At 39.3% G+C, this 27,817-nt stretch overlaps 1 protein-coding gene across 2 annotated transcripts in view; it reads right to left on the bottom strand.

Annotated features, from left to right (window-relative positions):
* Positions 1–814: 814 nt before the first annotated feature.
* LOC131222526 (uncharacterized) overlaps positions 815–27,817 on the bottom strand; it is a 36,492-nt gene continuing 9,489 nt past the window's right edge. The window contains exons 4-24 of one of the 2 annotated variants that reach the window (XM_058217635.1): positions 25,338–25,419; positions 23,266–23,566; positions 21,924–22,026; positions 21,697–21,833; positions 19,548–19,721; positions 17,585–17,790; positions 17,339–17,482; positions 17,142–17,230; positions 15,318–15,465; positions 15,064–15,146; positions 14,713–14,768; positions 13,747–13,910; positions 10,576–10,766; positions 9,917–9,974; positions 9,734–9,806; positions 3,313–3,414; positions 3,086–3,185; positions 2,849–2,980; positions 2,455–2,753; positions 2,228–2,368; positions 815–1,336 (exon numbers count right to left, since the gene is read on the bottom strand). In XM_058217635.1, the coding sequence (XP_058073618.1) occupies positions 1,130–1,336; positions 2,228–2,368; positions 2,455–2,753; positions 2,849–2,980; positions 3,086–3,185; positions 3,313–3,414; positions 9,734–9,806; positions 9,917–9,974; positions 10,576–10,766; positions 13,747–13,910; positions 14,713–14,768; positions 15,064–15,146; positions 15,318–15,465; positions 17,142–17,230; positions 17,339–17,482; positions 17,585–17,790; positions 19,548–19,721; positions 21,697–21,833; positions 21,924–22,026; positions 23,266–23,566; positions 25,338–25,419 (2,990 nt within the window). In that variant the 3' untranslated portion in view covers positions 815–1,129. Of the gene's footprint in view, positions 1,337–2,227; positions 2,369–2,454; positions 2,754–2,848; positions 2,981–3,085; positions 3,186–3,312; positions 3,415–9,733; positions 9,807–9,916; positions 9,975–10,575; positions 10,767–13,746; positions 13,911–14,712; positions 14,769–15,063; positions 15,147–15,317; positions 15,466–17,141; positions 17,231–17,338; positions 17,483–17,584; positions 17,791–19,547; positions 19,722–21,696; positions 21,834–21,923; positions 22,027–23,265; positions 23,567–25,337; positions 25,420–27,817 lie in introns of those variants that run through there. The other variant, XR_009160083.1, reaches the window with a different exon arrangement.

The following is a 27,817-nucleotide window of genomic DNA, read 5'->3' on the forward strand; positions in this document are numbered from 1 at the left end:
CCTGTTGATAAGGTCCCGAAAATTAGCAGCTTGATCCAAAACTTTTGTGGCCCCAAGAAGTGTGTTAGGGTGGGAATTCAACCCCTACTGTGTCGTCCACCTGTTTATCCCAAAAAAATGAGCCGGGCAAAAATGGAGGACGGCGAGAATATACAACACATACACCTAGGTGGGCCCCACTGTCAGGGCCGCACCCAACTGACTGCATTCATTCCAAGGAGCCAGTGCAACCAAGAGCTGTGGACCCACTGCGATGTATCTGTCCATCACTTTCTAGGAAGTGACCCCAAAAAAAAAAAAAAAGGCAGATCCAAAGCCAAGTGAGCCACCCACACCAAATTCTTGGGACCCACAGAATAATTGGATCAGGCTGATATTTGTATTTTCCCTTCATCCTGGGCAGGAATCACCTTAATGAACGGGTTAGATGGCATACAAACATTACGGTGGACCTCTAAGGGGTTTCAATGGTGGGCCTTTCCATCTCCACCGTTTCCTGTGATGTGGCTTCACTTTGCCTCGTTTTTTGGGCTCTCACAGACAGGGTGGATTCACATAGCCACAACGGTGGGCCCCACAGTGTTTGTAGGAGATAAAAAGGATGGGTTTCTTTAAGAGCACTCAGCCCAAGACTAGGTAGGGAGGTCCACACGCCATGTAGATAAGTCATTGCTAAGGAATCTGCCAAGTAGTTTCTAGGCACATGCTTGTGGACATCCATTGATCACCGTAGAAGCTTCTAGGGAGGATTTCTTTTCTTTTACTTTGTTTTCAAAGGAGATTTGGATGCTACCAAAACGTGCCTGTCTGTTTGTTTGGTCAAGATCCGGTTAAAAGTCACTTTCCAAGAAAGAAAATGTAAAACGAAAACATCTTTCCACTATTAAGCGAATTGCATCTGGCAGGGGCTCTGCCACGGGTTGTAGATCAACCGAGAAGCTGAAGCCACTTCTACAACAATTTCGCATGCTTTCGTGTGAAAAATGAAAAAGTATTATTATTTTTATTTTTATAAAAAAAAAAGGTGTTGTAGCCAACGTCATTGTTCCACCACAGAAATATACAAGAGAAGAAGAGCTGTACACTAGTGTCCAGAGTCGATGCCATGCACACCTGAATGGGTCGCTGCTTAAATGGAACCAAGGATATAGTCTAAGGGAGGAGTAATACATGACAGCAACTTTTCACACAACTGTCGTAATTCTGGTGAAGAATCCTTCAAGGAGATACTTACCAGAACAGATTTTGCTTCCAATAGACCAGATGATATACTCTCAATGATCACATCTTCACTTGCCATGAGGGATGCCATTAGCTTCGCACCCGCCACTCTCTCCTGATTAACATGTAAACAGAAAAATGCATCAGAAGAGTGGAGAATCTGATAGCACTCGAACCAGAAATGCATTGGGTAGTTGCGAGAGTAAGGCTTCAAAGCTTACTCATCCTACATGGGTTGTGTGCAATATACAGGTTGGTCAGATGGTGGGCCCACTATCCACGTGCCATGGCCCAAAAAAATCAGAATGGTCTGATCATCAGGTGGGGCACACATATGTATGAAAAGATGGGAATGACAGATATTGGCCGATGGTCCACATTCATCACAAAGAGTGGCCCAGAAGATGGTTGGAATGGCCTGGTTTTCATGGCATTGAACATACACAGGGCGCCGGGTGAACAGCCCAGACCTTGCACACATGACAACTGCAGGATGTGGCTAGCACACAAATCAGACAAAGAGAACCGTGATCATTGAGTGTTCTAGAGAAAAAACATGAATCTCCTTTAACATCTCAGATCACATAAAGCAGATGAGACACATGCAAAAAACAAGAAACAAAATTAAAAAAGAGTAAGAAAAAGAAAAAGAAAAAGAAGGATGTGACAGAACTGACAGGCCAACAAATTCTAGGGCGATATCCTTTTTCTGCCCAAGGTACAATTCTTGGGTGCATTTGGAGCTGGGCAAAGAACCAGGATAGCATTATGCCGGTATGGTTTTCCATCTTATCCACCCTAAATCAAGACCCTTCCTGTTTCGGGTCCCACCTGAAATGGAATCAAAATTAATATGATGGAAGAGCACACTGCCTGACCTGCCTTTGAACACACACCCTCAAGTTTCACTACAGATAACAACTTAAACCAATTCATGAGAGGAGGTGCTATAATAACTAATGTTCCTTTCATCCTCTGACACAGATACATCGACATTTTTCTGTACCTTCTCTGATCCTTTTCTAAGTGCTTTAATTGAAAGCTTGAGTAAATCAGGAGAATGCGGAAGAACTGCGGATTTGAGGTGGTAAACAGCCGAAAATAGAACCTGCAGGCATGCGGCTCTAACTACAGAGTCTGCTACTACCTGCGTGCAAGCAACCATCAGGAAATTACTCAAAAAATTCAATAGTACATAGCAAGAAAAAGCTTGTGACGATCTTGAGCATATACCTCAACGGTACGAATGAGCTCTGGAAGAGCTCTACGAGCGAATGCATGCTTGCCTGAGCTTGAGATCTTCTGGCAAGCACTAATAAGGACATTGGCCATGCATAGACGAAAAGAAAGTGGGATAGATGGCTCAATCAGGCTTTCACTCTTCATTAGCACTGAATCTGGAGTTTGTTCGCCTGACTGACTCTCCCGATGGCATGCGTTTTCATCTGAATCTGTCAGGGTAATCGCATTCTTATCACATATCAATCTCTGCATCACATAAGTGAGGACTGAGCTCATCACAGCGCCATTGCCTGCAGTTTTTAAGTCCACACAGACATGAGCACAAGAATGAATAACACACTCATGGTCAAGTAAACGCCGATTCACCAGACAGGAGGGGACCCACCAGGACAATTCATCTGCTCTCCTACAATCCTGACCTCGCTCTGGGTCAAATCTTTCGATGATCCTGGGGCTTGTAATTCGGCACAAATCATCAATGCTAGACAATCGATACATCCATGCTGCACCTTGGAAACTTCGGACATGGAATGCATTGCAGTCATAAGACAAATGGCATCATTAAAACGTTAAAATAATAATAATAATAATAATAAATAAAAAATAAAAATAGGCCACATACCTTCATCACTGTCCGCAGAAGGCCACAACAACAGTACCCTTTCCAATATTTTTCTAATTTTGACCATATCATGGTGCAAAGCTGAATCCCCGCCCCTAACCTAGACCAGGAAACAATTCAATTTTTGCAACCCAAGGACATGGAGAATGTCAGAATGAAGCAGGACTGAGATCAAAAATGTATGGTATGTTTTCAACTTATGCATGCCACGTGGATTAGATTTGTACCACGAGCGAGGTGCAAATTGCAAATAAGCATGTCTTCAGCTTCTGTATATCTCGTCCATGTGCAGCATTGTCTAGAAGAGATCCAATAATGGGAAGGAGCACCTGCAAGAAGACAACCATGAGCTTTATCACCTTGAAGCAACCCAACAATTTTGAGAAAGAAACCTTACACAGCATGACAGGTATAATAGCAATGCAAAGTCAAGGAACCAAGCAGCAACAGGGAATGAAAAGATATGCTATTCGATGTTCTAATTGATAGTTTCTTTTGTTGACTTCAGACGCTCAATACAATTCATGGTGCAGATAAAGGGGGGTATATTTGGTGGGCTACAAAGAAAGCTCATAAAATGACCTACAATCCACACTCTAGTAATTTTATTTTATTTTATTTTTTGAAAGGTGATATTTTATTGAAGAAGAAAAACAAAAACAAAAGAAAACACTACAAACAGGGCCCAAAACAGAAAAAGAAAAACCTAAAACTAAAAAGAAACATAAGAAAACTAAAACTAAAAAGAGACCTAAGAAAACTAAAATACAACAACAAAAACTGGTGCCACCACTGGGACAAGCCCTCAAACATCACAGAGCCCAATCTCGCAGAAATTGGGTGATCCTCAAGAAAACCCCAGCCAGAGCTTCTCCTGTTGCAGAAGCAACGACCATTCCTTTCAGCCCAAATAGTTACGAAAAAGTACCATATTTCTAAAACTCAGTGACTCAACTCCAAACTTCGTAGAGTCAACTCAGATCATTGAGATTTTAAGCCAAGTCAATGAGACATTTTCTGTATGTCTCAGTCAAGATTCGGCAAGAATAATAGAGAAATGGAGACTTCAACCTAGTCAATCAGTTTAATGAACCCAAGTCATTGGTTGGTCCACTGTTTTAAATAAAAAAAAAAAAGGAAAAAATTAAAGGCAGCTGAGAATCAAGCCTGCATCCTTCCAGTAAGAAACCAAACATTATAACCATCCTACCATCTACTACTTTCTTTGTTAACGTCAAGTATCTTGTAAGCTTTAAATTTGCATACTAAATATTTTTGTTCAAGTATTAAATGCCAATTGAAGACTTGTTGAGTGTTCGAGTCAGCTCGACTGGACTTTCCAGTTTTTGAGCTATACCACAAATGACCTCCAAAATTTGGCTAAAGGTAGGCGGTGCCACCAGATTTTTATTGATTAAAAGGAGACATGACAACCTGACCTCCAGGAAAAATAATTGCATAAACAAAACTAACAAAGAAAAGATTTACCCATTGAATATGCTTTTCTTCCTGCCTTTCCAAATTTCCCAAAAATTAACAAGGGGATAATACCCAAAATACCTTCAACTGGTTAGCAGAGGAAGCTTCTGAAAACCAAAAATCTAAAAAATGTTGAGCAGTGTGAAAACCAAAAATCTGGACGCAGAGCAAACCATCCAAGAAAGCCCAAACCTGGTTGGCAAGAATAGTGTGACAAAATCAGTGAGTCAAGTCTTCAATTTAATTACTTCCGTCACAACACAAACATATAGGTGCCAAAGATGTACCCCTCTGCTGGACAGCTCTATCAAAGGGGACTCCTCCAAGCATAATTCTCCATAAAAGAACCAAAATCTTCAATGGAATCCATTGATGCCAAATCCAATTTAAATAGAGACAGCTCTATGATCTATTCCAGATGCTCTCCAAAAACAACAGAGAAGGTGCCATTAGAAGTAGATTTCCAAATCAACATACATTCCTTTGAGGATAGGAGCGAGGCCTTAGAAGATAGCTCCTGTCTAACGTCCACAGAACTTCCCCACTAGCGAAAATTCCACAACCCATCCGGATGGAGCACTTGATTTAGCTGCACATTCGATGGCACATCTCCTCGATTTTCCACTGCATCAATTAGCATATAATCTCCCAACAAAACATCACTCCAAAAGCTAATATTTCCTCTTCCAACTAACAATTTAGATTTGGCCAGAATATCATTCTTCAAACACCATATGATTTCCCAAACCAAAGATTTGGCCAAAATATCATTCTTCAAACATCTCTCACCCATGTGCTTTAGGTGGGACCTCTGTCACCTAATGACGTCATGACCTATATGAAGCTAGGTTAGGAGCAACCAGGCTGAATCAGTGTTCACATACTTTAGGTGGGACCTACCCATTGTAGACCTGAAGTATGCCTAGTGGTAATGTCTACTTTGCAGCATAGTGGATAGATGTACGACCACATGCTTGGAGCATTATGAGTTAAACTCTGCACCAAGATCGTTTTACATGCCGGTGCCTAATTTCACCTAATCATTGCATTACGTGAGCAACATGGTCATGTAGATGACCCTTGTGCCCTTATCTACCCACCTTTGCGTACGGGAAGATGAGATTTGAGTGTCGTTTTGCATATAGTACGATAGTCATAATTCATTCAGGTGGGGATTTACTGCTAGATAGTCAATTCCGAATTGCATGGTTGCATGAGGAAGACCCCTTATCTTTCAAAAAAAAAAAAGAAAAGAGGAAGACCCCTTGACATCACCAGGTCTTTAGGACCATGCTTACACACTTTAAAACTTATCCACCGTGGCATTATTGAGTTTCGTGTGAAATGATAATTTGCAAATTATTTCCTTGAAATTATTTTTTTTTTTTAAAACTTAGAAGAAAGTTTGTAAAAGATCTGTGAGTTAAACTCGAGGATAAGTATGTATGAAGGTAAAGGAACTCTAGATTGAGGGTTGTCTCCATCTAGTGATGTCGTGCGGGTTTAGGCAGGGGCCTCGGAGAGCTCGGGAGGTTGTTTGATGGTGTTATGGTCGTTTAGAGTACAAACACCTATGTGTGGAGATACTATAAACGTAGGTAGTCCCACTTCTTTGATTCTTGCTCTCCATGAGCGATCTCAATCAATTCATTAAAGAGTAAAGCATATAAAGTATATTCCCACTGCAAGGTTAAGTGGGAGATGTCGGGCACGAGTGAACATGGGGCAACCCTTAATGCGTGCATGCGGCCACACATTAAAGGGAAATAAGGAGGGAGGGAGGTTGGTTAGCACCGCCCCTCTTGTCTCTCTTATGGACAAGGAGTGTGGTGGTGTGCAACAAACGGGGAGGGGGTGTGTGTTCGAGATTACGTTCACCGCAAACCATTGTTGCCAATGGATCAGGTAAGTTAAATAAACCCATTACGCCTGGCAATGGGTTGGGCCTTGGCCTGGATTTTGAATTGCTCTGGCTAGGCCCTCGGGCCCCCCCGGTTTAAATTATTTATTTTTCAAGGACCAAGCCCGGCCCATTGCTAGCATAAGGCTCATCCTCCCATTTATGTGATTAACTTGAGGGGGCCGCTGAATTCCATGTTTTGGCTCCCTAGTTCAGTCGTTGTGCAATAGTGTTGCTCAATCTGTAATAACCCAAAACAAGTGTGCCACACTATCCACCCAATAGTGAGGAAACAAGAGTACGTTAAAACTTGAGTCCTGTTATTTTGAATGGCAGTTTTGACCATAGAATTTGGTTTGTTAAAAAGACACCAAACCAGTTCGATATTAAAACTAAGCTGGATATTCACTAGACTTCTGAAAACCAAACCGCCTTTTTCCAATGCAATCTTTTTCCAAAGTCAGGTTCTCCCCACCAAAAGTTGGCAAACATATTCTCAATTCTTTTTAAAACAGAAACTGGACTTTACATGCAGATAAAAGGTGAATAGGCATGTTGCTTAGAACGTGTCTCAAAGAACCCAAGTCCCCCAATCCAACCTAAAGATCCCGACATTTTCCTGTTAATCCTAGCAAACAGCCCTTTGAAAATATCTTTACAAGCTCAGCCACACTGAAGAGGAACACTGAGCTAAGCAGGAAGACGTTTCTGCATAAATGTTTTGTAGTTACAATGACCTGAATCCTAAGCTGCAGCATCTTACAAGAAGAAGAAGAAGTAAAAAAAAAAAAAGCTTTTGGCTTACTCTCAAGCTGCTCCAAATAATTTTCATGCTCATTTAAATTTTGCATAATAGAAACAAAATTTTTATGTTACAATTAAGAAAAGGTCATCAGCAACCAGAAAGTGGGTGATAGGAATAGACCCTGACTATCTAGAGTAGATTGTTTGCAATATCTAACTTCTAATTGTTCTTACAAAATGTATAAATTTGAATGAGGTTAAAAGCCTATTAGAATGTTCTTGAGTGTGTCTAGAATTTATATAAACAGTACCTCCTAGGAATGTACTTCCTAATCTAAAAAGATATAGATACAAATTTCTTAGAAAGGGAAATGAACTATTTAATTTGATGTCTTCTTTCTCTTTCCTTTTTTCCCTCAAGTCCTAACCTTCTGATTGGTGGCTGGGAAACAGACGATTTAAGAATGAAAATACAGCAATAGTCCACATTTGACCATAAAAATCATCTGCTATAAAATTCACATCCCCACAAAGGCACAAGCATGAGAGAATGTAACTTGGATGGCATCCTGTAATTCCCTGATATCCTCTAGCCATCACACGAAGCACCAAGGGTAGACACCCGAAGAATTCGCCTGCTAAATAACATTAGCTGAATCAACATCATCCAAGACTTATCTGAACTAATTGGGGTCAGCAAATAACATTAGCCAAATCAACTCAATAGAGGAATGGGTCATGGGATTGGCAAGCTCCTTTATGCTCTACCAAAGAGCACACACTTCAGCCTCGTTTGACTCTGGAAACCCAATGGAGCCAGCAAAAGCACTGCAACTTTTACCTTGATCATCCCTTTTGATTCCATGAGTTCCAACTGAACCTGGATTGCCCCTAGAACTCCCAACAAAATTAAGCTTCCACGACCCATTTGGCACCGTAGACCAGGATTGGCTCGAGTCAATGGGCCTCCCACTCCATCCTTCCACGACCTTAGCCCACCATCTTCCCATGATATTACAAGAGACCCCTTTGAATGCCCTTAATGTTGAAGCCCACGAAATAATCAATTCCTAGCTGATTCTGATACCCAAGGGCTAAGGGACGCTACTACACTTGTTCTTGAAAGCCCTGTTATTCCTTTCCCTCCAGGTCTCCACACAAACCACCATCTCACAGGAGGAACCAAGCGCCAAAGAATACCACCCCTTTCTGATTTGTAGCCAAAATTTTAAGTTTCTAGAAGATCATCGACCACCTCTAGCATCACCCATTCTATGTCAGAGAGACTCAAAATAGAGGGCCACACTTCCTGAAAAAAAAAAAAAAAAAAAAAACTGCATTGTCTGAATAGATGGTCAACAGAGTCCCCATCTTGTGCACATAAGAAGCACGCATTTACAATAATCTTTTGTCCATTTCTCAAATGATCCAGAGTCAAGAGTTTTATTAGCGCTGGTGACCCAACAAAAAAACAGCGTGACTAGAAGGGAACCCAAGTTCCCAAAATGTTCCAGTTGGGGACTTCTGATGCCCCATCCCAATGAGCTGCCTGTAAAATGAGCTCACCATGAACAAACCAAGTGCCTTCCATTTCCAAATCCTCTTATCTATGTCAACTGTCAAGATAAACAAACCTTCAAGCAAGGAAAGTAGAGCAACATAAGATTCATTACTTCATCTAACAGAAATCTTCTGAACTGAATGTTCCAAACGACCTGACCACCCTCCCTTGAGAAACAATGGTCCACTACAATCCCCTTTTTGGTAATCAGTCCAAAGAAATTCTGGAAAAGGCAGGATAGAGGTTGATTGCAGCACGAAATATCTTCCCAAAAGCAAATCAGGAATCGTTGCCAACTATAAATCTGATTCCTTAAGGAATAAGGAAGAATCCATACTTGGGATTGCCCTCCAAGATCCTGAAATTTATGGAGCCAGCCTAATCCAGGGGGCCAAAGCATAACTACCTGATCCATATTTCGCACAAACAACCTTCTACAGCACTTCATCTTCCTAGGAAAATCTCCAAGCCACTTCCTGAGATAAATGGTTTAGATCGCTGAACCATGGACCCCACTTGTACAAACTGAAAATAGGAGAATATGGTACGAACTATCAGCCCAAGCATTGCATCTCTTGGTCCAAAAAGTAACAGGTACATTTGAGTGGCATGTTGAGGCCTAAACCGAGAGTAATTCATTGAATGTCAGCAATGCATTTGCATGCATAGATGTGTATCCTGGAAAGTCCATTTGATGGTTTGAATGGTTTATTAGTGATTTCCACTTGGCAACTCTTGATTAACATTCACAAAAATTGCAGTGGAAATTTATATGATCTAAATATTGAGCAAAAGCATGCATCCACACAATGTGTAGAAGAAAGCTATTATTATGTCCACAGTCTGTTTAATAGAAACATGCAAAAAGAAATTTTTTCAATCATATCTTAGTAGTGGATCCATTGAAGAAGATGGCACATGCTATTAGAGCCTATTACTGCATATGGAGACTGCAGTTACATACTTGGGGATGAAGACGCCCACAAAGCTCAGCTGCAAGCTTACGAACATCTTCAAATTCAAACAAATTAAATGCCCTGGTAGAAATTCAAAACAAATTAAAAGAAAAAGGGAAAAGAAAATTCAGCTTCTAAGTCAGGTTGATTGGGCTGGCCTAATGAAGAAGATTTTATGCTTATAGAAGTACCTGTTTATCAAAAGAGCAGCAACACAGTCATAGTTGTTGATCATGAAACTTCCATTATCTGATGTTTGGTCAGACAAGAGACGAACACTATAATCATTAACAATCCGCATTTCTCCATTTAAAGTCTAAATGCACAAAAGATTCCAAGAGTTGATGATTGCTCGAGAAAGCACAATAAATAAGCTGGTATGACTGCAGGTTAAATTCTACAGTTGCTGGATGCTTTCTTTACCCTCCGAAGAAGGGAGTGGGATAGATCAAAAAGTGTGAGCTTTGACCACAAGGTAAAACAGAATATATGTGAGGTAGACAATAATAACTTTTGATGGTGGTGAATGTGGTCTATATGATTGTACGGCCACCTAAGATGGATGTAATGTGAGCCGTACATTATACAGCCCACCTAGCTTCCTCTTTGTCATGTGGCCCCTTTCTTAGTCTTGTTTGATACACTTTGCATAAGGAAATTGTCATTAGTGAGGAGCAACTCTTCATTTTGGTATTATTACTATAGAAATATAAGAAAACAGGTGGAGACATCCAACCCTAATTTTCTCTCTTCTTTCTTCCCTTCTTTATACCAAAGTACAATAACTAACTGAATGACTCTGCAGGCTTTATAAAAGGAAAGAGAAGTTTTGCAGTAAACACAAGCATACCATGCAACACATCTTGATTGAGAAGTTGACCATACATAATAGAAGAATTCAGATCATTAAAGATTCTCAATGGAAGCAGCCGGATTATGAGCAAAGGGCAAAGGCGATTAAATAGAGAACCCTTTAATTCAACAGAATCATCACTTGTAAAGGTTCTATTACCACATTTTGAAAGCAAATTCTCATCCATCCTGCACGAAAACAAAAAATTTAATAACTAAAACTATTGAAAGCATTAAATGAAACACTCAATCATGCAAAGATTGCACACCAAAAGAATTTTCACATCAACAGAACATATTTCCAGAAAACAATACAGGATACACCTGACATTCCGAAATGAGAGAAATGATGGATGATTCGCAGTTCCCAGCTTATTTTGGCAGCTCCATAGGTACTGGCCAGAATCATGATGGAGAAACTAAAGTGTGGATTTTTTGAAGATTTAAGTGCAGTTTATTAAAAGATTAGAGATCACATAAGAAGGATAAGGTCTCCCATCAAAAGGGAAAGAAGCCACATTCCTTTTTAACAACATCACCTGCTGAGCACTCGTGTGAGAGAAGGATACCAAGATGGTCTCCTTGATCTCTCTAATTTCCTCTATCCACCGAGAGAAACACCAAGGATAATCCTCAATGGAGCTTTGACATTTAAGCACATTCATTGAATGCCCATCGATAAGACTCGGAGGAGCTTGAATACCTTTCAGGTCAGCCATACCCTGCCAAAGTGCAATTAGTTACCCAATAAGACCCCTACAAGCTGTGCGAGTATACTGTGTTCATCTGTTATAATTCCTCCTATCCCAGCTTCACCAGGATAGCCTCTCAAGCTTCCATCGAAATTAAGCTTCCACATCCCAAGCAGTGCAGCTCCCAGATCTGACGAAGTTCAGACTGGCGACTACCATCCAGAGAGGCTTCCAGCCAACCCCTTCACAGTGAATCATGAGTCATGACTAACACTATTGACAGGCTTCCTAATAAGAGCCCATGCAATGATCTTCTCTCTAACCCTCTTAGCAATCTGCTCACTACTCGTGGATTTACTGATTATTACTTCCCCTCTAGATAGTCCACCACACTGCAGGGAGAGCCAAATGCTAATAGTGCTTCCCCTGACTGAATAAGAGCCTATGCTCCAAGTTTCGAGACGTTTGACAACAGTCTCTAGCATCAACCACCATGCCTCATGGATGCAAAGAATAAACCACCAGACTTCTTGAGCAAAGCAGAGATGCATAAAGAGGTGGTTGACCGACTTCCTCTCTTTTAAGCATAAATAGCATACATTAACAATAATTTTATGGTGATCCAACGTTAGGACTCTATCTAAGCCAGCAACCTAGTAGCAACAGCAAACCTGTGAGGGCATCCACTCATCCATATACATGCATAGGGCGTCTGATATTTCTCTCCCCAAAGAAAAGCCTCTAGAAGGATCTCATGGTAAACATGTGTTGCATATCCCACTTCCAAATTATTTTGTCATTGTCATTTATGGGAATAAAGATACCTTCCTAGATAGAAAGAATGCCAGTGCAAGAGGAAATCATTGCGTCAATTAAATTTCTTCTAAACTGGAGATGTCGTACAACTCATACCAGGTGCCCATCTCATCTAATGTATTATCAATTGGGAGGAATGTTCTTGTGGTCAAGATGAAACCAGACACAGGAGGAGGGAGGCAGAGATAAGATGAAGGAAGAGACCCCACATCCAGATTAATTCGCAGGACCTCCGACCAGTGCCAGTTCACTTTTAAACCCGAGACCAGTTCAAACCACATGAAAATAATTTTGAGGCATGCCACTTGCTCCCTAGCATGCTTGCACTTCAACAAGGTATCATCAGCAAACTGAATATGAGATATAAGCAATCCTGAATTGTTCACAGTGAAGCCTTTTATGATGCCTGTCTCGGCAGCCACAACAAATAGGGACAGAGAGAGAGGCCATCTTGCCTTAAACACCTCAAAGCATGGAAGAAGCCTTTTTGGGACCCATTTGCCCATGATTCCATCTCAGAACTTAGAATGATTAGGTAGTGATCTGATGTTGGTTTGAGACTTGCAATTTGGAAAAGTCTTGGGAAGTGCATCACTCAATCAGCTGAGACCAAGAACCTATCGAGCTGGACATGGAATGCCCAACTTGATTATTGGACCCACTACAGTGTGCCCCACCCAACTGCAAATCAATCAATTCATTCTTCGTCACTCGTTCTAAGAACCCAGCATGATTCAGCTTCCACCTCCCAGTCTCCTGCACACCAGGACAGTCCCCATTTGTTATTGACAGTGTCTAACTCATACTAGAAGCTTCCTCTTCTCAATTGAGGACCATAGACTGAAGCAAAATCCTATAGGAATCCATCCTGCACAAATATGAAGAGAATATAGACTCAAAATATCCAAGCAATTGTCCTTCTCCGAACAGGAGTAGCATCCCAAATCACAGCAATTACCCCCAAAGACACTCCATCATTCAATTCATTCAGACAAGCAGGCATTGCCTCTCCCCATAACTGACCAAATCAAAACATCAGAGGCTACAGATTTTAGTTCCCTGCAGTATCACTATAGAGGCTTCATGTTTTCTAAGCACCCATTTCACCTGTGCACTTTTTAGATGACAACCAAGTCCCCTCGCAGTCCATGAGATAAATCTTCATTGGGAAACTTCCTCAACAACCCTGCTGGGATTCTGGGATCTCAAACCACCTCTTCTCTCCTCCCTTCGTCCATGATAAGATTTGTCATAATTAACCGAGGATATCATATTTAGAACCTCCCACTATTCACTGGTTTCCAGGCCAGAGTTGCCACTTACCTTTCTCCACCGGAAGGTGAAGAAATCTTTGAACCTCTATTTCTTCCAGCAGGGTTATCTCTAGAATGTGCATGGGCGCGGGCGCACACACACACAGACCCAAAAAAAAAAAAAAGATATTTCTGCAATAATATGCAATTTTCCAAAAAAAAAATCCATTACCTTTTCAAGGAAATGTAGAAGTAATAGAAAAGGTGACACAGCTAATCTAAGTAGGATTGTTGGGCAAAGAAGTGGAAAGTCGCAAAAATGAGGAAAAGTTCAAATAATAGAGTTGGAAGAAATGCAAAGTTCAAAATTAAATAGGTGACAAACAATGCATAATAAATTGCTCTCACTCTTTCTGCCCTTGAGCATGGAAGAGAATACGATAGAGGACCACATCCCCTGCTTCCGCCAAGTGCTCACTTATATAGCTAAGAAATCGGACAATGATTGCATTTGAAGGATCTGAAAACATCTTATCAATCAGTGGTTCAATCAATATGCTCCAATCTTGTACCTATTAAATTTGGCATGAAACAATTAGTCTACAAGGATCAATCTGCATGTGTTTCAAATATATATGCTGTACAAAAGAGAGCAGAGTGAAACCATTTAAGTGTTCCTTTAAATCTATTGCAAGAAACAATGCAAGTTCATGCAGGCACAATGTGGGTTAGGCATGAGAATGAGGTGTCAAACACCAAGACCCAGGAAAACCAGACATGTTTGACAAGCCTGTTACATTATATAATGATCCTCAATAACAACTTGTTATTCCATTCTTGCTGGATCCAATTGCTCAAAATGTATGATCTGATACTAGAAAATCTGCAACTTGGCCAGCAGAACTTGTCCTGGTGGGCATGAGTTACAAAAATGTCTGTAATAGATGCTAGAAATAGGGGTGTCAATGGGCCAGGATCGGGCCTGAAAATGTTGAATAGGCCCGAGCAGACGGCCCAGCCCAAAATAGTTCAAAATCCAGGCCGAGACCTATCCCAGGCCCAACCCGTTGACAGCCCTAGCTAGAAAGGCTTCACTTGAAACCAACCATTCTTGCATTAAAAAACTGCAGTGCCCCACAGGGGACATGCCAATCTTGTAAGCCCAGATGCTAAGATAAGAAAAAAAATATGTTTCTTGTGATTGTTAAGAAAACAAGCAAATTAATTAAAGAGACAAACATAAGTAGCAGCAACATCATTTTAAAAATAATTCACAGAAAGGCAGATGGTGCACCATCAATAAGTTTGAATGATGACCAAAATAACCAGGAGTTCAGTAAATAAACTAAAATATCTAGAGGAAATTAATCTTACACTTTCTGACCATTTTGGGATCAGCCTTAGTACCAAATCAGCATCCAATTTAGAACCTGCAATACAATTACAGAAATAAAAATAGGAAAGTCAATAGAAATATTAAATTCAAGTCATTAATATCCTATGAAAGAAAACCTGATAGAACATGCAGTGAGAATCATATCCAGTATATCTTATCATTTTTCATCTCATATCTATCAATATAATTTGGCTTGTCACCCAACCCACCTGATGCAGCAACATACCATGGTGCAGATTTTTTTAAAAATTTCAAGCACCCAATAGCGATGCATAATCACAAGGGATAAATTAAATGAACCACCTCATAAACACAGGTGTGGCTTCTACCTGATTGTAATATCAAACCACTGTGTAGCGCACCTTCTCTCTGCCCTGGTGTCTTGAAAAGATTGGGGTTCTGACTGAGGTTGCTGTTAACGAAAATAAATGGAGTGCAATTTAGCCCATTAAATTGGAAGGAAAAAAAAAAAAAAACCACAAATAACTTAAAAGTTTTCCAGATTAGAGCAACTTTAAAGAACTAATAATGTCAAGTTTTGATTGTTTTGATCAGTCATAAATCATAATCCATGTTAGTAAACCTGAGACTGTCGAGCAGCATAGTTATCACATCAAAATTCTGGTTATGACGTTTGAGCACTGCAACCACTGCATCACTTGCACATGACTGCACTCTTTCATCCGGTGAGTACACTAGGCGAAGTAATGCAGGCAAAACAAAATGAGGACCTACAACCAAAATGTGAGGTTAAAAAAAACAATTGCAGGAAAACATTCCATAAATTGAAGTAACAAAGCACAAGGAAATATAAATAAGGGAAAGATTATCAGGGAAAATCAATGTTTATCAAAAATCACAATGCAATCTGAGTAAATTGCAAGAATCACTATAAAACAAGGAAGTCACAAACGTATCCTCAATCAATGTTTTCAATATCGACAATGTCGGCCAATATATCCTATGATATATCTTGTATCTCACCTGTGCGATACGAAACGCACAGGTAATGCGATATTTATTCCTGCATATTTGATCCGGTGAGCATTTTCAATTTTGGATCCTTTTTTTCCTGTAAATCATGTTAAATCAGTGTCAAATGGTTACAAATAATGATTCATCAAGTTTTGCATGAAAAATCATGAATTTGGAACTTCGATTTCAAGATTTTGAGGAAATGAGCCGAGTTACAGAAAATTGAGAAAAATCAAAATTTTCTAGTTTCTCACAAATCGGTTGAAATCTATGTCCATACACAAAATCAAACATATATATAACCTGACCTAGTGATTCTTACTAATTTGGGACTTTTTCGGAAAGAAATTACTTTTTAATTAAAAATGTCAAAAAATATATTTTTTTTGAAATTCCACTTCAATCAGTGGTCAATTGGCCCCCATTTTAGAGTACTCAGGAGTGTTTGATGAAATCATCATCACATACACACAAATTTTGGGATTTAGGGGAAGATGGGTTGATTTGCAGAAAATTGAGAAATTTTCAAAATATCCCCAATTTTTTTCAAATCGAAGAGGATAAGTACCAACGTTATGTTAGAGAGTATCTTCACTAGTATCATTCTACTATGATCTGGGCATAGTATTGTCAATTTGTGGAGAAGCGGTATTATGCCCGGCCTCGTCAAGATGGAGATGATGATATTGAGCCACTGCACAACTCTATATGAGTCTGAGCCACAGCCACACACATTATTCACATGTATATTCTAGTTTTCTACTTCTTTTGCATTTGAATGTGTTGCTTGTGTTTCCATACGTATCTTCTTACATTTATTAACTATAAGGATAGACTTTGAATATACTTGCATCGGTTCAGTCAAACAACGCATGGATTAGGACCCCATACAAAGGAAAGTTATTATGTTCACTTGGTTTTTGTGATGTTTTGATTTCTAAGTATGTATTGATATTTTTTTAACAATCGCTGAAGTTTCATTGAAAAATTCTGCCAACGTCCCAATGTTTTCCCATGTTTCCCGATAACGGCGATACATACCGCGATACAACCAATATATCACATGTGATAATTGATATGTATCAGTATCCCGAGGGTGTGATACATTACGCAATAACAATACGGAAAACATTGTCCTAAATTTCATGTTTTAATAAAGCATCCTAAATCAGTGAAGATGTGATCTTAGTTCTTGAAGCTTAGGAAAGGACACATACAAATGCTACTTCTTTCAGAAAAGGATGCATCAAAATAGATGGTTCCTATTAGTTTGCTCAAGAATGGGAAATTTTCCTAATTTCCTACAAAACGTCCACGATTTTATTTCACAAACTTATAGAACCTGAATATCATTTGCAACCTGCAAGCTGCAGCTAAACGAACAACCATTCAAGCTGAACGCTGCCATGAGAAGTTCTGATGATCAACAAACCTATCTCTGGGATTAAGTTGGATGCTTGCACACGAATGTCAATTTCTTCATCTCCAAGGCGATCTAGCAAGTGTTCTGCAATATCTTTTCTGCAGTGGGGCACAGAACATTCATAAAAGAAGTGCAAAAGGCTAATACACCTAGAAATTAGAGAGGTGAGAGAGAGAGAGATTAAACCATTGTGAGTTGTCTTATACCTTACTGATGGAGGAAGCATTTTTCCTGAATCTGAATAAATACGGATAAATTCCGAAATAACATCAATGGCATTCCTCCTCTGGCACTGATTTCCAAAATCAAGGCGTTTGAAAATTTCTTGAAGGCATTGACAATCTGGATTTCTGGTGAACAATATGTGGGTCAAATACTCAAGTTATGACCACAAATATAAAGGTGACAGACATGAAACAGTGCTACAAAGGATTTCAAGGTGCGAAGGATACAGAGAGCAATATTCTGCATAGAAAAACACCACAGCTCTTGCAGCGGAATCTCTTTCATCTAGAAGGTTTAGCAATAAGGGTAACACAGCTTCCATCTGATGAGAGTCAAGAAGATTGCTTCCAGTTGAAGAAAAACCCGTCTTGAAGATGATACCCCTTAAGATGCTCAATGCCCCCTCTATCACATCTTCATCAGTACATTGAAGCTTTGCGAGAGAAGAGATACAACATCACTACAGGGCTCATAATATAATTTGCCCAAGCAAAAGACTTTGCAACTGAATCATTATATACAAGAATCATATCAAGTCATCAAATAATAGATCTTATGGAGAAATATTCCAAGATTTTGCATCATAAGCAATGGATTCTCATTGGGACCTAATAATTTCAGACATGAAGATGCCTAAAACAGCATAAAAATATAGACGAGAAACAGAAGCCGACAGACATTTTGACTTTTCACGAGACCGCTTAATGACAAACATGACCGCTGAAGATCTAAACCACGCATGATCTGTTAAAATAAGCAATAATCTGAAGTAAAGCACTGAGGGACAAACTGCCCTTTGAACAAATGTGCAAAACAGCAAGTATCAAAAATGGATTGCACCAAGTATAGAAAGTGGAAACAGACTTTTCTCCCATCTATCACTGTAAATATGCATGCCTAAAGCTTGGTAAAATCATCATTGAACAACTCTGGAGGGATGCTCCAACAAGCCCCTGGCCATCCACCCAGATGATCTGAACGCACAACATACTTGACCCAGATCACCATCACCTGAAGTGTCATCGGAATCCACTGGTATCACTTGAACAAGAGGCAGGTTGAAAGACTAATACGCAGGTTCCCAACCCCTTAAGGTTGGAGCAACCAGGTGAAATATTTGTTTATGAAGCATCCTCATTCCCACCACCCAAAAAACATAGCCAACTAGCAACTAAAAGAATCTTCTGGAAATGACATCTAGAAAGCATATCTGATGTAGGACAATTAGCCACTTGCTCTAAAAGCTCGAACTGATAGAGAGTGGCGAATCAATCCCTTTATCTCATAGCCCAAGCCCCACGTCGCATGGGTTAGGAACTCGGCCGAACATCCTCCTGGGCCCTACTTCACATGGGTTCCGCTTCACACGGGTCACCCACCCCGAGTGTGTCCCCGCATCCCACAGGCTACCCCACTCAAGCCCGGTGTGAAAATGCCCCTGCATTAATCACCTCTGGTGATGAGTCTCAAACACGAGACCTTCCGCTTTGATACCAGTTTGATGTAGGACAATTAGTCACTTGCTCTAAAAGCTTGAACTAATAGAGATTGGCAAATCAATCCCTTTATCTCATAGCCCAGGCCCCACATTGCATGAGTTAGGACCTCGGCCGAACCTCCTCGTGGGCCCCACTTCACATGGGTTCCGCTTCACATGGGCCACCCACCCCAAGTGTGTCCCCACGTCCAACAGGCTACCCCACTTGAGCCCGGTGTGAAAATGCCCCTGCATTAATATCTGACCGCAAACAATTACATCCAGTTAACCAGTTGTATCCATGAAAAAGAAAGTAACGTTAAGTAACACTTCCGTATAAGATCCATTTTAGGGGGGAAAAAAAGATCAGAAAATGGTCATATGTTTATGTGCTGGTTCACAAATAAATTTTAAATATTCACTAGACCATTTGATGCCTTTTTTTAGCAAAAGAAACATAAAATGGTCTTCTAAATATTTTAAAATTTCTTAACCAACGCATAAACACATGATTGATGAAACAAGTGAATAAAGCAATTACTCCAATGAAATCTGATCAACTAGATTAACAAACAAAGATATAGGTCAAAGATAAAGATATGTTCCCAAGGAAATGATGACGATTACCAGAATATCAACATAGTGTCCTAATGCAATTCTATGATCAATGAGCAACTTAACCATTAGATTCGAATAAGCCCAAGTATGCTCACCTGTGATAACAGGAGATTTGATATCTGTGGTCCCCTTTCAGACATTGCAATTTCAAATTGGTTACCGTCAAGGCGTCCCCAAAGAAGGGACATGCAGTTCAAGAAAAACTTTCTAGTCTCCATACCACTATTCATTTTTCCAGGATGCTCATCAGTGTTATCTTGAGTGTAAAACTGCAAATATATACCTCTCCCAATCAGATATGAAACAATTTCATTAACAAAGAAATATAAAAAACAATGTAAGCACAACACACATACAAAATTACAACTCTAAACCTAATTGATGGCAAAACATAAAGGCCGAACAAATAAATGTTTTGTTTTTCTTTTCCTTTCTTTCTTTCGTTCCATTTCTTTAAATTTACAAAATAGTCACTCCAGAGATTAGAAATTTTGCAGAATTTAACTCTTTAATTCATTTTTCTCTACCATTGGAACAAAAGTACACTGAGAGAGAGAGAGAGAGAGTTCTGCATAAGCTCACTGAAACATAAAACAGCATATAAAAACATCTAGGTACACCTAACAATACCAAGCCACTTCTTATACAGTAAATATCAGCCGATTCACATCAGGTTGATAAAAGCAGCTTATTGCATAACTGATTTGTACAAGTGCCAACTGAACCCAAATTGGATCAGTTTGGTGAGTCTTTAAACCTTAAACTTCAACAAATTTTATTTGCATCCTCTCACCTTCAAACTCTCAGGAAGAACAAGGACGCAGGAAACTTACTCTCAAAGAAATCAGAATGGTATTACACAAGAAATGCTAGCCCACAAAGGTATAAAGTCTTCTCTGCATGTTAGGATCAGTCTTGGGAGACTTAACTGTTAATTCAGTCTAGGTCCACCACTGCCATTTGCTCTTTGTAACATATGTTTAAATAGAACTCTTGGGGTAATAATAGAACTTAATTTTTTTTAATAATGCTTGTCAAACGTCATAATGGCATCAAAGCTACCAGGTATACACTCAGATTAGTATCTACGCAGCATTTCACAACCAAATTATCTAATACCAGACTAACTACCAGTGTGTCACACTACAGATCACTGTTTTACATGATTCTACGGGAGCAACATGCAGAAAAACTCTAAACATAGAACTCTTTGGGATTTACCAATTAGTCGATTCAAGCATTAGAAAACATGTACTGAAGCACAATTGTTCGTGCCAGGGAGAGAGAGAGAGCTCAAATTCAGTTAAATCCTTGCTTGTATTCAGCAGGTAGTTATCACTTAGCAACAAGAAATTCCTGGAAGTCTGGAACTAGAATCAATTGCAAGCCAAACACTGTCCACCGTTTTAAATTTATTTGTGGAAAGCTAGAAGCATTTCCATAAACGGGGAACTAGTGTTGGTAGATAGAAGTAGTGATAGTTCTCATTATATCGTTCGCTTATCATGCTCCATAGGTTCTACAAAACCATTTTGACTTTTTATTGGAACCCGTTTGCAGTGCACATCTCATGCCTTGAAGCATAACTATTATTTGTTCTTTACAATCTGCATTCACTTTCTTAATGTGGTATCACAGGAGTGTCCATCATTTACAAGCAAAAAGTTAGTCTCTCTTATTTATTTATGATTATTTAGTTGGATTAGATACAAGTAACAACAAAGTAGCATAGCATATAAAATCAATCGGAACTAGGAAGGGACCTGCAGACGTAGACACCAATACCATTCTATGTGCTCAAGTATTTTTAAAATTATTTGTCCTACTCCTGCATGTCATAGAGGTTTTCTCATTTTCTCTGCTTTTTTTCTTTCTTTTTTAATTGATTTTTTTTTTTTTTTCATTTTCTTAACTCTAAATGAGTGGTACAGTCTAACCAAGAAGCTTATGCTTTGCTGCCTTGAAACTGGAGCACTTTTTCACTTGTCAACCAAAAATAAATAAAATGGAGCACTTATATGCCATGCACTGCTTGTGTACCTGAGATGAGAGAGAAAATGTAAACAAATCTGCAGCCCCAAAATAAGCATCAAATCTGTCACATCTATACCATTTATGCTTCAACGTCTAACAAAGCTAACATCATCAAACCAATCTAGCATCCTCCAACCATATAGAAAATTGGTGACAGTTTTAAGGTAAAATCTACACAAGTTGAGTAAGTGTATGTGAACAAAGTTGGACCTGGATAGCAGATAGATATTGATCCAGCATTTCTATGTATCGTTGAGAAGATCTGCGATCCTCTAAGAACAAAAGCATCACATAATGCCTCCAACAAGAAGAAAGCAGCAATACTCCAGTCTTCAGCAGATTACCACCTGTTTTCAAAATTAAAAATAAATTGTGAACCAAAAAACATAACTAACCTAATGTGAATATGTGACTGAGTTATGAATTGAGTATAGCACCTGCCTCATCTTTAGGGGAACCATAATAACCTCTTATATGCTGCAACCACTTCAGTACTCGCTCCAGCCCCTTTGCATGCAAAGGTCGGCTTTTTCTGCTCCACTGCAGGGAAGAATCATAAGATACATGTGCTTTTGAAATCAAGTAGAAGTAAGAGTTTTCATTGGTTCCTTGTGGAAACAAATGATAATTTTTCAAACAATTTTAACACAGTCAGGAAATGGGCCTGATGATGTCATGTTATATCAGTCAACTCAGCAACACCATCCCAAGATCAATGTGATGTTCTCTAGCATGCAGTTCCCAATGACATGAAAATATAACTACCTTGTACTACATTTCCTTGCTTTTGGTGCTCAAGTAACCCTTAAATAGAGATAAGCCTGTCCATTATAAATTCATAATACAATTCTTTCTTGAACTTTTTTTAGTAAAAGCACCAAATGAAAGTATAAAATCAACCGTATGCATATCCCTGGAAGATGGATTTGGAAACCGCACAATGGAGAGACGGGATCTGTTGGATGCAATATTCTGCCATTGCTCTTTGGTTTCATGTCATTTTCTTCAGTTTAAGGCAGTTCACAGTTGGGGGGTGGAAGAAATGCCCTTGAACTGCCAAGAGAACTCATCAACCAAGTCAACCAGTCAATATTGACTGGTTTTCAAACACTAGCTTGATGCAAGTTCTATAGAGATGCCAATGGGTGATATGAATGCAAATCATCATCATCATCTTAGCTTTCTCCAAGAAAGTTGGGTTAGCTTTTAAATAGTAGATTGGCAAGAGCTCGACAATTGGCTGCCAACTGGACATCAACCTTACTCTTTTAAACAAGCGTCAGAACCACCAAACCAGCCATCAGAGGGTCACATGGACAACAATCACATGCCAAAGCAGTCTGAACCAATACTAACCTCCAGGACAACTAACACACACACAACCAAAGAGCAAGCAAGCAAAGAATCATGGAGGCACAGTTACATACTGCAGATAATGAGGCACACACACAGTTAAAATGCAAGTAGACTTCATATCAGAAAAACAATAACAGAATGGGGCATTCCCACAGAAACTTAACCAGAAAAAGGACATTTGCTGTGAAGAGAGAGGATGCATCCAACAATATAGAGATGAGAAACTACAATGAAATTCTGTTGATAAGGGTTGTGATACCTGTATACCTACATAACCCTGGAGTATTGCCATCAAACGGATACGATGAGAATATGGGTAAGGGATGCAATTGCAGCAGGACACGCCATGGTCATATGAATGCAAATATAATCCATAAATGGGAAAACAAAAGCAAATAGGAAGCAGCCGAGTTCAGAACATACAGCCTGGAGCTTCTGCACAAGAGTAGTAAGTTCCTCCATATGATCCCAAAGCAACAAATCCATTTCCATATTTTCTGAGCCTTGTGGTAGTCTACTAGTTGAACTCCTTTCCTTCTCACGGCTGTCAGTAGGCACCAAGGTGACTAGCCGATTCGTTGCATTAGAGTTAGATGGTTTTGTTCTGCTGCTTGAAACATCAGAAGGCAGAGGTTTTTTGGTTAAGGCTTCAGTGAGAACTAAGATGCAATCAGCAGCAGCGACAGAAAGGCGGGTTGGCAATTCAAATCCATCCTGCAGAGTGCTACAAACCCAAAGCAGTCAACACAAGTCGCTGTAAGAAGAAACAGAAAATATACAATCTTTTAAGCTTCAAAGCCCCTGTTTTGGACCTATGGGCCCTAAAAGTTTATCCAGCAGGCCTTTAGGTCCATTGGTGTGATTCTTAGGTCAGCAGGTAACTGTTTAACCAGCCATGGGTCCCACATTTCCCCTACAAATCCACACGCCTCCTTCTAAGTAAAGAAGTTCTTTTCTTTTTTAAGAAGTATGCTTAAAAGAGGAGACTTGCTGACCAACCCTCCAAGTTCATTTCCAACTCCAATTAGGAGTTATCTTTGATAAAGAATGAAGCCTTATACATATTGACCATGTTTAAGACTCGAGAAGCAAAATATATGCTACTGAATGAGGAGTTTTTACAATTCCTGCAGCTGGAATACCACAATGGAAGTGGGAATTTTCTAGAAGCTAGGATGAGACTCCTCTAGTTTTCTTCTTGTCATGTCACTAAACTATCTCCTTCTATCTTATCTTCTTTGTTTTCTTTAATCTTTCTTCTATTCCCTGTGTTTCTTTGCTTCTTAATAGTCCCTGTGTGTGGTTCGGATGGGTCCCAACTGTTGAAGCTGTTAGCATCTGCAAACTGTTAAAAGGTACGTGCCTGTGAAATTCTTGGACTGATGATCCAGCTTCAATTTCCATCTGTTTAAGGTTAAGACATTCCGTAGTAAGGTAGCAAAAGAATTTAAGTGAAGGACACTAAGTATAGTGGGGTAGAGGATAGGAGAAGATTTTTGCCTTTGGTGGGGGGAGGAGCAATATTGACTCCATTGAATAAAGTGGAGAATACATGTAGATGAAATTAAATGCCACACTTTCTAAATTGAATGGATTAATTGCTTGTGAAGGAATACATTATAACTGCAACGTATAACAAAAATAAATAGAAGGCAGTAAATTTGAAGCTCAGATGCATTGATTCAACATTTCTTATCTTGTTTCCATGTACACCACAATGGGGCTATCAATGGGCCACGCCTGGGCCTAGCAAAATCACATTTTTGAATAGGGCCAGCCCCACAGGCCTGACCAGAACAGTTCGAAATCTGGGCGAGCCAACCGAAGGCCAACCAATTGACAGCCACATGCCACATTATCAAAAGTGAAGCATGCTCACATTCTCCTTTGAGCATGATCATTCTTTTTCTTTTTCTTTTTTCTTTTTTCTTTTTTTTTTAATGGCAACCAAATTCAGCATGCTCCTTAACTGAACATGCTTTATCAAGGATGAGTATACTCATTCTTAAAAAGCATACATGAAATAAGTAGAGAAACACTGCTAATAAAAGCATTCTCAGTGCAACAAAAACGTGGATTTTTTTTTTTCAAGGGGTAAAAAAAGAACATAAACATGGATTCTTGATTTTTTTTTTTTAATAGGGCAAAAATGAATGTAATCGAGCAGGCGTATGCAGCTAATGTTTTCCCTACTGCTCAATTTCCAGATAGCTGGTTAGATTTGTAGGGTGTATCGCTCGTTTGTTTTTCTTTGGTCTTTTTCTTTTCTTTTGTATTCTTTGGCTTCTGGCCTTTCTCAATAAAATTCTTATTGTCGGCTCCAAAAAAAAACACACAATTGTGTAATAAATCATAATGCAACATTAGAGTTTTCCCAAGAAAGGTATGAATATAACTGAGACAAGAAATGAACAATTTATCTTGCACTTATGTATAAATCAGAACTTGCATATAAACATGATTGACTATCTTTGTTTCATGGTGAGAAATCCTACCTTCCTTTATGTATGATGGATGAAAGATGAAAAATTGACTGGCATAGAGTCTTCAATAAAGTATTGCGCTTTTCTTGTTTACCTGTGATTAAAGTGAGAATTTGTAGACAAAAATCACTGCAAACTTCGATTGATATTAGTAATTAGTGAAAGCTTCAGTTGTAGGCAAATCACCAAAGACTAGAGTGTATAAATTGTTATTTTTCTTTTCCATTTTTTTCTTCTTTACAAGATGTTTATTAATCATGATTATAAATACTAAATCAAAACATGATAGCTAGCGTATTGATTTTGCAGGATATAGATAACAGTCATTTGACTCCAACTGAAAGCTTTATTAGAATAATGATTCATAAAGGAAACATCGAATTAAATGAAGAATGAGGAATGCTATTTTGACTTGAATGAAGTTCTAGGCAGTTCCTCACAAGTCATGTTGACAACTTAATGCAACTACAATCAAATAAATTGAAACTAACTTACCAGTCTAGGCTCAAACATCCACATGCACAAATAGAAAAAAAAAAAAGAAGAAGAAGAAGAAAGATTGAGAGCAGGGCTCAATAGTCCTATAGCCTTTATGCTAGGGACTACAAACCCCCTACCCTCTTCTACCACAAGAAAAAATCTCAGATACTCTTACTGAAGAAAATCTCATGAAAAGTTCTATGTACGTATGACCATAAGGGGTCGTTTGGCACCATGGATTTGGGGGGATTTGAGGGGATTTCAAATCCCTTGATTGTTTGGCACCATAAAGTAACTGGGGGTTTCAAATCCCCTCAAAGAGGGGGTTTCAAATCCATGGTGAGAGCTTGGATTACATCGAAAATCCTTCCAAGAGTTGCATGTGTAATATATGTGTCACTAGACTATTAAACTATTGGGCACAGGGCCCTCTAATGATATCCCAAAACAACTAGATTATCAATTGCATCACTATAATTACTTTAATATGATGATCAGCGCTGTCCAAACATTGTTCATTTAAATCAACAGTTAAAAATCGTTGGTTAGTCACTTGAACATGATCTTGTGCTTGTGGCCCATCTGAGACTTGGAATTTCATCATTTTCAGGCAAAGTATATATTTCAGCAGGCTTATTACAACCATTGTGTTAAACATTACATATGTTCACTAATTAGAGATAGTAAAGTTGATTTAGTAATTAAATTCAAACCCAGTAAATATACCATGCATAGCTGCTTTTGGATTGAAGTTGATTCCCAATTCAGGGTGCCAAACACAATAGGAGGATTTCAAATCCAAGGGGTTTCAAATCCAGGGGGTTTTGAATCCAAGGGGTTCCGAATCCACACTCCCAAATGGGCCCTAAGAGTCTATTTATAAATCATGGAATATTGTTATTTCTAATCTACTAAAAATGGACTTTCTAAAAGGAAAAAAAACAGACCTAAGAAGCTTAAACAAAAGAGGAAATTGCAACAAGGGACCCCTACCACATGCGCTTAAGTGGGAATCCATTTGGACCTCTTCTTGTGCACAAGTGTGGTGCGTGCATGTATGAGATGAGATGCAATTGCATCAATACTCCCCCACAGCTTCGAAGAACTTGGCTCCGTCGATTTAATGCCAACGTGCTCCTCATAAAGTTCCGGTTGATGCGCTTGAAATCATCCGCTAAGATCCACGTGCCATCATATTTCGGGCAACCCCTCAACTTGACGAGAAACTGTTGATGTCCTCTTTGGCGTGTGGAAACCATATGATAATTCAACACGCCCTCAATGACTTCCTCAAACTAGCATGGTACCTTGGGAATCCAAATAGCTCGTTCTTTAGTACTCTCGTTTTCATGATGCCCGAGATAAATTGTGAGGTCTTCCACATTGAATACAGGGCTGATCTTTATTTCGGGTGGAAGCTTGGTCGTGTTTGCATTATCTTGTAGTTTTTTTTGTTTTTTTTTCAAAACACCATAAGGATCCACCTTTCTAGAATGGAGCTTGGTGTAAGACCCTGCTAGAAACCTCTCAAGTCTCAAGGTACACCATAACTCTATCCCCTTCTTGAAATTGTGTGAAACGCCATCTAACATCTGCATAACCCTTTTAATATTCATTATTAAGTTTGAGCCTCCACTTTACTTCCTCATGCATCTCCTTGATATGCTATGTGAAAGCCTTGGCATCCTAGCTCTATCTAGTTGCAATAGGAAGGTGAACTAAATCGATGGGCTACCAAGGTCAGATACAAGTTGCAATTTCAAAAGGAGAGAGTCTCGTACTACAGTTCACAAGCAAACTCAGCTTGTGATAACATCAGGTCCAATGAACCGATATGGTCACTATGTTGTGCGAAAACCTCAGCATCCCAGCTCTATCTAGTCGCAATAGGAAGGGAAACTAAATTGATAGGCTGCCAAGGTCAGATATAGGTTCCAATTTCAAAAAGAGAAAGTCTCGCACTACGGTTCACAAGCAAACTCAGATTGTGATAACATAAGGTCCAATGAATT

Source organism: Magnolia sinica, chromosome 13 (genome assembly GCF_029962835.1).
Source record: "Magnolia sinica isolate HGM2019 chromosome 13, MsV1, whole genome shotgun sequence".
In the NCBI taxonomy this organism is placed as follows: Eukaryota; Viridiplantae; Streptophyta; class Magnoliopsida; order Magnoliales; family Magnoliaceae; genus Magnolia; species Magnolia sinica.